The following is a 13,080-nucleotide window of genomic DNA, read 5'->3' on the forward strand; positions in this document are numbered from 1 at the left end:
TCAGACAACAATTCTGATGGCTAAAGATCCAAACGGGACAAGAAAAAAAAAAGACTTGTTATTACACCACTTATCATTAGTGCATCACTAACAGACTCCGAGCTGTGTGAAAATCACAAAGAAAAGGAGGTTTTCTGCAGAACACCACACCCTGCACAGGAACCAGTTGAATAAGAAACTGAAGATAAGAAAGCTGGACATGTTCAGGTGTGTCTGAGGAGGGAGGCGTTCGTTATCAGCTATAAAATAACCTGCAGGTGTGACGGGACTCTGCATCTGCGAGCCAAGAAGACTGAGGACTGCACACCTACAGCAGGTAATCAGGGATGCTCTCCTCTCACTCACTCCGTCTTCTGTACAATGAGATGATTTCATTTGACTCTGACATGCTCTTCACGTTCTAAATAGTTTCATTGTTTTTTGGTAAAACAGGTTGTGAAAATTGTCTCATCCCACTTTCTGCAGATTCTGACTCACTAACAAGTTTTTACTGTAATTCACTCATGACACATGAATCAGAAACACAACTACAGGTGTAAGTCCTGAAATTCGGTGATGACGTGATGATGGAAGTGATCCGAGAGGCAGAGAGGAAGTAAAAGAAATCTGCTAAAAATAACGAATAAAAAACTGAGAACAATTAAATTAAGCCTGAATATTGAGTTTTGTATTTAGAGTTGTTGGTGTGTTGCCTTAACAGTGTGAACACATTTCTCTCAACTCTAAACACAAAACTCAGTATGAAAAATAAATGTTCAAATCATAGTTTCCCATCAAAATAATAATAAGACAATAACAGGTGAATGGATCAAGGAAACATTACTTTGTGTGGGCAGAAAGAGGAAGAGGACACTTTTCACATGAATAAATCATATTTTGAGACATGTGAGCATCTTTTTGTCCATGTGATCTTCCTCCTCCTCTTTTATCTACCTGAGGAATCATCCTTGGAATTATATCAGGTTCATCTCATCAGTCGTGACTGAGCAGTTTTGATGCATTGTGTTTAAGAACGACGTCCTGGAGGACGTGCCGGAGATGTGAATCAGTTTGGAAAATGTGTTTTGGAGTCACAACAGATTCACTGAGATCTGCAAATTTTGTCTAATGAGATCAAAACCATTTAAAGATTTAAATACTGACTGATGCAGGACCATGGCTGCAACCATCGTGCTGTGATGTCACCAAGATCAGAACTTTGTTTTCCAAAACATGAACGTGGATCAATGTGTGGTGCTCTAGATGGCTTTTAATTTGAAAAGAATGCGAGTGAACTGTGCTGCACGATCAGTTTGGAAATAAATAAATAAATAAATAAATATTTAGTTTTGATGCATTGTGCTGGATTGTTTCTCTCAGGTTGGAGACATGGCCTCAGATCAGGTGACGGTCGCTGCTTTGAGTCGTCCCTTTGCTTTGGGGATGCTCTACGATGCAAGGAGAGATAAACTGAACACAGGTAAGTGTGAATATGAATGAATTACTCACTGGAATCACTTCTGCAGGGGCGTCTTTATACCTCGACTCTGAATAGTGGCACAGATGGCTTCCTTTAGCCTGTTGAATGAATAAATGAAGCAGTTGTTTTAGTAGCTGCTGTGTCACAGAGTCTTTATTAAATGCAGCAGAGTGCAGGTCTGGGCAGGATCCAGACACACGGTCATAAATATAGCAGGAATAAAATGGATGGAAAATCAGCTCAAGGTTCTGGACATTCAGTCTTCTGTGATACATTTCTTCATCAGTGTTGTCATACTGGAGCCTGTTACTGGTATTAGATGTGACAGTACCAGAGATGGGCAGCAATGCGTAACGGGAATCCAATTATGTTTTTCAAATAACGAGTAAAGTAAGGGATTACTATTGCAAAAAAGTAATTAGATTACTGATACTTTCCTGTAAGCCTGCTGAATCTTTAATTTTATTTATTGCCTGCTGTGTTTGACTTGCATCTATTTGAAAGAGTGCAAACTCAAAAGATCATTCTCTTATTTTATATGCTGGAATATGCAGACAATAGGTTTAAATGTTAAAGAATTTCTTCAAGTCAAAGACTGTTGCATATAATTTAATTTTTGCTTGATGCATAAAGTTAAAAAATTAAAATTAATAAAACAAGTTTTAAAAAGAGACTTTTTCATTTGATTATATTTTATATGATGGATTATGCACAAAAACTAGAACTGGGCTGAAAGGTTTGTAGCTTTATTATGTATTCAGGTTGCATATAATGTTTTTCTAAAGTAACTAAGTAACTAATTACTTTTGAAAAAGGTAATCAGTAAAGTAATGGGATTACTCTCTTGGAGAAGTAATCGGTAATTAGTAACTAATTACTTTTTTCAACTAACTTGGACAGTACACACATTTAATACAGTCTTATATCTCTGTTACTTAGAAATGATGCGTCCCTACTGATTAAATCATAGTGCCACTTCTTGTAGTGACGTCATATGCTACAATATTACACATGTACAACACCAGATGGCGCCACAGCCTCTGTAACAGCTGATTTCATTCAGTGTATTCAGACTTTTATTCCATAAATACATTTTATTCTGCTAATCTGGGGTCACAGGGGCAACAGTGAAACCTAGACCTTCTTCCATGGCCACCTCCTCCAGTTCACCTGGGGTCCCTGGGTCTGCTCCTGGTATGAATTATGTAGGGTCTTTACCTTACAATATAAATGGTGTTGTGATTTAATTCAATTCAATTTCAACTCAGTTTTAATTATATAGTCCAAATCACACCAACAGTCGCCTGAAGGCGCTTTATATGTAAGGTAGAACCTACAATAATACATACACGAATTTAGAATTTAGTGCTACATAAATGAAATGAAATTGAATTAAATATAACATGCCCAGAAAAATGAACAGAACACTTCACCCAGGAGGCATCCTGGTCAGATGCCCGAACTACCTCGACTGTCTCCTTTCAATGTGGAGGAGCAGCGGCTTTACTGTGAGCCCCCCTCGAATGACCAGCCACCCTTTGCAGAAAGCGTATTTTCCAAACTTGTAATTACGATCTTGTTCTTTCAGTCACTACTCAAAAGTCATGATTGTAGGTGAGGGGGGGGATGTGAATCACCTGGTAAATCGTCATTTCCCACTCACCTTTCCCCTCACTTGAGAACAAGACCCTGAGATATGTTCAAACTTAAAGATGTCCACGAGTACACCTGGCACCAGGTGTCATGGCTAGCAGGGCAAGCTGTGTGGAATTTAATGAAGGACCCAAGATGCAGGCAGCTTTCAGATGCAAGTGAGTTTTATTAGGGAGGTGAAATAAATAGAAACACAGTGGGCATGAAACAGAACCTGAGGATAACCTAAACTGAAAAAAACTAACAGCAACAGACCTGAAATGGAGATGCAAGGAGACTCGGGGAAACCACACAGGAAAACGCAGGGAAATACACAAACAAACCTGCAGAGCACACAAGAAAACACAGGGTTGAAATACACACAGGGCAATCAGGGAAGACAGGAGGGAGACACGACTGGGATTAATTGGACATAACGAGACAAGGGGAAGCAAAACTGCAAACACTGACAAGAGAAACGGACCTTCAAAATAAAACAGGAAACGCACCGACAAAACTCTAAACACGCAAACTTAACACAGACTGACAGAATATAGGAACATGAAACATGGAACAGGAGAGCACAGAGGACACAAAACACTAGGGATAATCACAAACAGCCCAAAATAAACAAAACCACAGAATATTAATAAATTTAAACATGAACACGGAGTCCACAGACTCCGGACCAGGACACCAGGACACCTTAGGTCGCAGGTCCATGATCGACTTTCATGAGAGCTGCAGCTGTATATCTTGGACATTGGGGTAAAGAGAGGAGCTGAGCTGCTCCTCCATTGTTGAGGCCAATAAAAAGAACAGAAACCAAGAGACTAGCAACGATAAATAATGATGAAATCAAAGATTAATAACAATGCAAAACACAAAACCCTGTGTTGCTGATCCAGGACCATGACACCAGACCTTTATCTGCCTTATTGATAATGACATAACAAAGGGACTACACACACCTGCCCATGAAACAGCCTTTGGGTCAACTGTGCAATTACTTTTGTTCCCTTTAAAAAGAGGGTGGCATATCTTAAGGAGTAGAAACTCCCAGGCCCAGTTTGAATGTGAATATCCTGGAATGAAAGCTGTACAGTACTGTACTGTAAAACTGAGTGTCTGCACATTATGCCCATGTCCATTTTAAAGCTATAATTGGAATATGCTTCAATAAACAGATAAAAAACAAAACTTGCGTCAGTGTCCAATTATATACAGACCTAACTGCTCATAGACAGTGATTAGAACATCACATCTAAACCTGTTTTTAAACCAGGCTTTAAAAAACTCAGTACAAGCTTCCATTGGTACTGCAGTTCCTTTCTTGCCACCCTATCACAGGGCTGGGTATCGATTTCTATTTCTATAACTGACTCAAGTCAGATTCACACAGTCCTGAATCGATTCAGTTTTGACTCAGACAGTAATATTACATAGATATAAAATATTACATAGATATAAAAATGTGGATACGTATAAACCAAAGCTGACACTGTGAGACTTCATCAGAGGTGTGAGTATCACAGCAGACACCTTTGTGTTAAAGTAACTGAGGATAAAACACTGTCCTCACTTTTTTATAGCAGATAACCTTGGAAATATTCTGCAGTAGAACAAAAACTTAAGAAAACCATGAATCAGCAGGTGAGCATTACCTGATGCTGCTGAGGTGACAGAGGTTTGATTAGAGACACAGCTGAGAGTTTTGCAGTTTGGCGTCATTTTAAAAAGTTTAAATTTCTTCGGTATTGAACAGCAGAAATGAGAATTTGTAGACTGCAGGTTTCCAATCTTATAAACAGGACATTTGCATAGTGACTGAAACCAGCCCACTGAAGGAACAACGGGCTGGGAGGTCAGCTCCTTGATCATTAATATGCAAATTGTCATGATTATTGATCAACAACCTCTAATCAAAGATCACTGATCAAAGACCATTGATCAATGATCATGGTCGTTCTGTGGTGCATTATGGGTAATCTCGGCCTCTCATGAGCGTGCTCCTGTGATTGCCCAGCATGTCATGGAGTGGGTGGGAGGTATTGTCCAGTATTGTCTTCTTCTTGGACAACATCCACCTCTCAGACACCACCCTAAGGGAGTCCCTAATGAGGGTGATGAGGACTCTGACTCATCACCCTCACTGAAGCATCCAACCACCGCAGAGTCATCAGAAAACTTCTGATGATGGTGGTCTGTGTGCAGTGGCTGAAGTCTGTGGTGTAGAGGGTGGAGGGGGAGAGGACGGTCCCTTGTGGTGCCCCTGTGTTGCTGATCACCTTGTCAGACACACAATGCGGAAGATGCACATATTGTGGTCTTCCTGTCAGGTAACAACAATCCGGGACACCAGAGAAGCATCCACCTGCATCGCTGTTAGCTTATCACCCGGGAGGGTCGGCCTGATGGTGTTGAAAGCACTGGAAAAGTCAAAAAACACGACCCTCACAGTGCTCACCGGCTGGTCCAGATGGGTGTAGGCATGATTGAGCAGGTAGATGATGGCGGCCTCAGCTCAGAGTTGGGGCTGGTATGCAAACTGAAGGTAATCCTGATGTGGTCTGATGGGTCGGAGCTGGTCCAGGATGAGTCTTTCCGGGGTGCTGGTGCATGACATGAGAAGTCAGTGCCACAGGCCATCTGTAGCTCTTTTTCAGCATGAAGTCACACTGCTGCTCACTGATCATCACTTCACTTCTTACCCTAGCTCCAAAAACTCTTTCCCATATCTGCATAGTGTGGCTCATCAGCTTTATTCCTACTGAATCAACAGAAACATTAATAATTTTTTTCAAAAAACATTTCCTTTTTGTGTTTTCTGCAGATTTCACGCTGTGGGACAGAGAAACGATTAAAAAATACAGCACTAGGCAGAATCAGGCCAGCACCACCTATGAAATTACTACATCAGACTCCATTGAGACCAAGTCTTCTCTGCTGGATGTAGATACATATTCTAAAACTAGTTGGTTGTGTGGACTGACTGAAAAGAGTGGGTCTTGCAGCTATCTGAATGATAACAAGAAGTTCAAGAACCAGAGCAGAGTGACGCTTCAGTTCAAAGCTACGACTGCATTTGAACGGCTGGCAATGACTCACCTTGAAGCAAAAACCACACAAATACAAGACGTCATTAAGAAAAGCAACGCAACACACGTAGTCACTGGCATCCAATATGGGGCACATGCTTTCTTTGTGTTTGACAGCGAGAAGCTGGAGAGCAGCAGTGTTCAGCAGACAAAGGGCCGCATGCAGGCAGCAGTGAAGATGATCATTGTATATAGTTCTGAGGCAAAAGCTGACGTCAAGCTGAGTGACGAAGAAAAAGCTGTGACTGATAAATTCTCCTGCAAATTCTATGGAGACTTCATTCTCGACAGCAACCCTTCAACATTTGAAGATGCAGTGAAGACCTACTCACAGCTTCCAAAGCTCCTTGGAGGAAACGGAGAGAAAGCAGTTCCTGTCAAAGTGTGGCTGACACCGCTGAAGAAACTGGACCCAACTGCTGAAGAGATGAAGGGAGAGATTTGTGTCGGGTTACTGAGGAAAGCTGAGAATGCTCTAGAAATCATCAAAGAAATGGAAATGAGATGCAATGACTCTCTGGATGAAGACGTGGTTCAGAGTTTTCCACAGATTCGCAACAAGTTGAAGCGTTTCCAAAACCTCTGTCAAGATAGTGGAAAAAAGCTGAGACAGGCTATGATGGAGACATTCCCTTCCATTCTTGAGGGTAAAGAAGACGAGACTTCACTGGAGAAACTCTTAGACAACCAGGAGAAGTCACCATTCAGTCTGGAGAACTTAGACAAGTGGTTAGATAATGCAGAGAGAGAAATCAACGTCATCAGGTCCTGTGTGGAAGTAATGAAGAGGATAAAAATCACTAAAGATGAGTCCGAGTTCGACAGAGCGGTTCTTGCTCAGGATGTAGACGATGTCCTGAGCTTTGTTTTCACCTCTGTGGAAACTGACGACCCCTACCTGGACCAGATGTACAAATACTTGCGTTGTCATGACCGTTTCACTCCACCAACTAAAGACCACTGGTTCTTCTCAGCTGAAGTGGTAGCCAACCTGAGACAGAAAGCTGAAGAGTTCTGCAGCATGGCCAAAGGCCTGAAGAGCAGCAGCAGGTTTAGTTTCATTGTGGCATCAGAAACAAATAAGAAATACAAAGGAGCAACCATCTACCACTACAGGAAGGGCCGTCGGGTCACTGAAGACTTTTCAAAGCCTGCTGTTCCTTGTGTCGCTTCTGTGAAAGACAGACAAGAACTCCTCTGGTGTAAGTCCATATTTACCCATTTGTTTTCATGTTCAGCAAAAATATATGCAATGCTACTAACCCGGAGATGAGTGGCAAATGATAAGGTGTTTGGCTGGACTTTTTCTAGGAGTTAATTCAATAGATTGTCAATGTTAGGAACTTTCATCGGTATATATAAGTTTACAAAAGTGGGAAAATATCAGATACACTCAGTACTTTTACACTCAGGTTTAAGCACCAGTGGTGAAGTACTGACACTGTGCTGGAATGCAGTTATCAGTAATATCTTCATCAGTAACAGGATACTACTAAGAGGAGACAAACGTATTCACTGTGAGTGTGCTTTACCTTTAAAACAAAACCTGCTGAGTGGACATCAGAGGAAATGCAGGACTTAACTTTGACACCATGTTTGAAACCTGGTGGCTTCTTGGTTCTCCTACATGCCTGATACAAAAGGCCAGGGTAAATTTGCAATCCCAAATCTCACCACAAGAGGCCTCTAGACCCCACTCCTTTAAACAATGTGCTGTATGTGAGTGTGCTGTTGTAAAGTGACTGTGTGGTAACGATTGTTTTTTTCCCTCTTGTTCAGACGCCTGTGATCTCACCTTGGACCCAAACACTGCAAACAACTACCTGATTCTGTCTGAGGACAACAAGAAGGCAACGTGTGGAGCATGGCAGACATATTCTGACTGTCCTGAGAGATTTGATACAAAGACTCAGGTTTTGTGCAGGGAGGGGCTGACTGGGTGCCATTACTGGGAAGTGGAGTGGAGCACTGGTTCTAGTAATAACGTTGGTGTAGCTGTTACGTACCAAAGCATTGTAAGGAAGGGGAAGAGCAGCGAGGCAGGGCTCGGTTATAATACCAAATCCTGGTATTTTGGTGTGTATGAGCAAGAGCTCAGTGCTCGGCATAAAGATAAAGTGTGGAGCGAAAGTCTTCCCAGTACCGGCTGCAGCAGAGTCGGAGTGTTTCTTGATTGGCCTGCTGGCACTCTGTCTTTCTACAAAGTCTCCCATAACACACTGAGTCACTTCTACACCTTCCGCACCACCTTCACAGAGGCTGTGTACCCAGGCCTCTATGTCTATAACACATCCAACTATGCTGCCCTACGCCCAGTTTAATTAGAGCAGCAGAGTCGGTCACACAGAGTTAAAAACATTTAGTACCATGCTTTCGAAAAGTACCTTTAGCTTCATTCTATCAAGCAAACATTTAAATCTTTGGTGCTGGGATATTATTTCACACACCAGCGAGATAAAACCTGCCTAACATGCTGCTGGTCTGTCCTGTAAGAGCAGCTTCCTCCCATCCCTGGACTCTACCAGACCTCAGAAGGTCCTCTGTGGTACCCGACGGTCTAACCTCAGCAGCTCCTTTCAGCCTGCTGATTGTCTTGTTCTCACTGGGCGTCACTTACAGAAGAAAACCCCAAACATGTACCCTGCTGGTCACGTGATGAAGAAGAAATGTGGATGGTCATTAGTCTGAGTTTTGTCTCACTGCTGCATGTTATTTTATAACTGTTATATTGTTCTTTGTCTTTGTCACAGCTTTATGACTCATATAGCATGAAATCATTATTAAGGGCTTTTATGGATAATTCAGTATAATCGCATTATAACAGGTGTTACTGAGGGAATCTTATATTTACTCTAATATGTCATAATACTTGTTTTCTCTTATTAAAACTGCTGTTATCGTTAAGGGGACACTGGGTATGAGTAACCCACTGAGCACGAGCAGTCTTCTTTTTAAAATACTGCTGGGGGTGGATTCCTGATGTGATGGTTTTATTTCAGTTTCTCTTACTTGGTTCAGTGTTTGCTGGGTTCTTATAAACAGTAACATGTATAATGTACATTTAGATGCTAACACTGGCAGATCGAGGTCGATGATGAGGCAACAGGAGTCTGAGTTCTTTCTGTGAGCCATGAAAATATCTCGAATCAAGATGTTGCCTGAGTGCAGACGGCTTATTCAACCGTTGAATCAAATCACTGTCATAATCATTTAAATTAATTATATTTTTCTGATTTCTTTGTCCTAAAATAATCATAATGTGCCGCTCGGGAAAGCTCTGGGTAGTGTGTCAGCACATCTTCCCACCCTGACCCAGAATCCATCCCAGAGTCCCAACATGCTGTTAACATGTTGATGTTTGTGGAGCTGAAGCTCTCCTCTTTGTGCTGGACGTCATCAATAAAGCTGGTCCTGAGCTGAACGCTATGTGCTGCTTCCTGTTTGTCTCAGTCAGGAATTAAACTTTATTTAAAAGCCACAAAGAAGAACAGTTCAAAGCTTTAAAGAGTCTCTTCAAACAGTGGTGACATTACAGAGGTACAAACAGGTGCATATTTAATCACAGTTATTAGATTTGTTAAACACTACGTGAGGAAATGTTTGTTTTCATTATCAAATTATTTTAGCGACTCAGACTAGCACGGTGGCTAATTTGTACCTGTAGAGAGATGAAGCACAGTGCATCTTTTATGGTGTCTTTGTTCATGTTGTCATTCATTATGTCAGCTTTGAACAATCATTCGTTTTGTTGTGCATCACTTTACTAATGTTCAGAGACTTCATTGGGCAATAAAGCTGGAACAGGAAGCTGTCCATTAGCAGAGACAGGAAACTATAGTCCAAAACAAAGAAATGATTACACAAGTTAAAGATTTTCTAATGAGAATCTTTTTGTGTTTCATGTCATTACTTTCTATTCTACTAATGTAAAAATAAAATAAAATGAATAAAAATGAATTGGGGCTGTCATGCAATAAGCAGCGGCTACTGACAGGCATGATGGAATAATTGATAGCTGCATTACACGCAGGAGGAGAAGGACGGCAGCCCAGTGATGCTGAAACATACTAACATGTGGACTGTCTAATGGGTGCAGCAGCCAAGCCCAATAGGACTCCTGCCTGCGTCATTGCTCCCTTCACCTCCGGTGTCCTCCATCTGATTTGCGGGTTACCACCATGACAGGTACCAAGTACCTCACAGCTGCAGCTCAGTGCAGCCGCTTCAACAATGGAGGTGCTGAACATGGTCCATTCAGACTAGTGTCCCCAGTCTTCTTCGGAACGCTGTCCAACCTCTGCTGAGCTGAGACTTGAAGACCTCACAGACCGTCCCCCTGCCAGGCATTCCCACCGCACCCTCTGTCATGGTCCGGGTGAGTGCTGGGTTTTCCTGCACTCACCAGTACACCTGTGTGTAATCAGCTGGCAGGCTTTTAAGACCAGCGTTCTCAAACATTCCTCACCGGAATGTCAGCTAACCCACGTTAGTGAGAGTCATAGTCTAGTAAATCCTGTTTTAGTGTTTACTTGAGCTAATCCTTTCTTCTCACCCACAGCAGCTTCACAGAGGTTTGGATCTCGCTGTCATTAACCTCTCTACTTCCTGTCGCTGTTTTTTGTTCTCGGCGCTCCACGCCTGCCTGCCTCCCTGCCCAGCAGTTCACAGCGAGTGTGCGCGAACTGGTTTAGCCTCACCCGGACCACTATTCCCCCCAAGCCTCGCCTTCCACCCAGACAAGTAAGGCTATGCATTTTGTTGCTTTCACTCCCCAGACTGCTGCTCACATTGACTCTGCTCTCCTTTGTTACAGTGACTCTGACAGCGTAACCCTGTAAACCTCTACCTTGTGTGCCTGCTAGAGCCGTGCCCAGGCTGTTTTCTCCAGCTAACTAAAAAGACTTTTTCTTTTGGACTCTGCTGCCGCACGCGCGGTGTGACTCTTGTTTTCATGCTTGACGATTATTGTAGAGATTGTTCTAGTCAAGTCTAATGCTTCATAGCTTTGTTTACATTCACGGCATCCCTAGTAATTGTTTTGTCTTGTAGTACTTGTCAGTCACAGTGTGTATTTAGTTACAGGTTCTTAGTGCCCTAATGTGAAGCTTTGCATTAGTTTAGTAGGTTGAACAAATTCAGAGGTTGAGTGTTTCCCCTCTCGCCCTTAGTTCATGTGTAGTGTGTTGTTTACATTCACCTCTTTCCTGTGTAACACTTTTGAGTGCCAAAATAAATCTCTTTTTTTTTTCACTATACCTCAGAGCCTCCGTGTGGTGTCTGCATTTGAGTCCACTTCCCTGTGTTTGACCGCCCGGTCGTGACACCCTCACTATATATTTAGGTACGCCAGGTCTGTCAAACATCCTCATCCACGTCCCCAGGTTTCTCTTCAGCACTGTAGCCAGGCTGACGAAAAGTCAGAGCTCTGTTGAGCCAACAATCCCTTTAACGTTAACTAGTAATGACTTCATGAACTTCTTCACAAATAAAATTTTAATCATTAGAGAAAAAATTACTAATAATCATGTCATAGAATCAGAATCAGAATGTCTGTATTGTCGTTGTCACAGGTACAACGAAATTAAAAGTGGTCCCCGATCAGTGCATCATCCCTAAAAATATGAAACTATAAATAAAACAACAAAATTCAATAAAATCAATAAAAAAAATACATAAAATACGTAAAGTGCTAACAAGAATACTATGAGCACACATTCACATACATTCCCACACACATGCTTCAGTCAGTGCATAGATCAATTCAAGAGTGGCGTGATGGACATTTTTAGTAGCAGCATTCAGACGTGTTACTGTAGTTGGGTAAAAGCTGTTTTTGAGTCTATTTGTTCTTACACTGACTGGTCTGTACCGTCTGCCCGAGGGCAACAGTTCAAGCAGGGAGTGGCCAGAATGTGAGGAATCTTTTATGATGTTTTGAGGTTTTTTAAAACAGCAGCTGTTGTGTAGATCTTCCAGCGTGGGGAGAGGGCAGCCAGTGATCCTTTGGGCGGTGTTAATGATCCCTTGGAGTGCTTTCCTCTGAGCCACTGTGCAGCTAGTGTACCAGATGCATATGCAGTACGTTAGTACACTCTCAATGGAGGCTCTGCAGAAGGACACCAGCAGTCTGTGTGATGTTATTCCTCCTGAGAATTCTCAGGAAGTACAGTCTCTGTTGGGCCCATTTCAGCAGCTCGGAGGTGTTCACACTCCAGGAAAGGTTCTCCTCTATGTTGACTCCCAGAAAGCGGAAGCTTGCCACCCTTCCTACACAGTCCCCGTTAATGAATAGTGGTTGGTGATAGGTTTGTAGCTTAACCCTATCCGCTGGAACGTTGAAGGCAATGTAATTACACAGCAAGCAAGACACGAAGTAGGCAACATTCTTTATGTTTCACGTGCACGGGAGAGAACTGGACAGGCGCCGTTCCTTCGCTTGACCCCAGTTGCTCTCGTCCGCTCTCCCCTAACACTGCTCTTTTATTGTGGTTACATGAATATGCATAGGTTCATTAACATATAACGGTACACATTTGAACAAGGCATACCCTGCCTGTGGTTTTGTAAGTGCGTGTGTGTGTGTGTGTGTGTGTGTGTGTGTGTGTGTGTGTGTGTGTGTGTGTGTGTGTGTGTGTTCTGCTGACCAAAAGGGTCATAAAGCAGGAACAACATCCTAGGTCATAAAGAGGGTAACCGCAATAAAACACTATAGCCCCTCACCCAGAACCTCGAGAATCTGAGGAGGGGAGAACAAAAGAATTCCTTTCAACACACAGTTAAAGTACAAATGGTAAGAATAAAAATGACAAACATTTAACAATTCACTCTAACATTTCCCTCCTGTTTTGTAATTTTTATGCTCCAAATTATTCCTATGTAGTATATTCTCAG

The 13,080-nt window shown here is 42.3% G+C and overlaps 1 protein-coding gene across 1 annotated transcript; it reads left to right on the forward strand.

Moving 5' to 3' along the window:
- Positions 1-201: 201 nt before the first annotated feature.
- LOC100698413 (neoverrucotoxin subunit alpha-like) lies at positions 202-9,610 on the forward strand. The gene is made up of 4 exons (XM_003449458.3): positions 202-316; positions 1,360-1,459; positions 5,925-7,391; positions 7,969-9,610. Exons 2-4 carry the CDS (start codon positions 1,369-1,371, stop codon positions 8,508-8,510), a joined length of 2,100 nt encoding a protein of 699 aa, XP_003449506.2. The 5' UTR covers positions 202-316; positions 1,360-1,368; the 3' UTR covers positions 8,511-9,610.
- The last annotated feature ends 3,470 nt before the right edge of the window (positions 9,611-13,080 follow it).

This window comes from Oreochromis niloticus, linkage group LG8 (assembly GCF_001858045.2).
Source record: "Oreochromis niloticus isolate F11D_XX linkage group LG8, O_niloticus_UMD_NMBU, whole genome shotgun sequence".
NCBI classification, from domain to species: Eukaryota; Metazoa; Chordata; class Actinopteri; order Cichliformes; family Cichlidae; genus Oreochromis; species Oreochromis niloticus.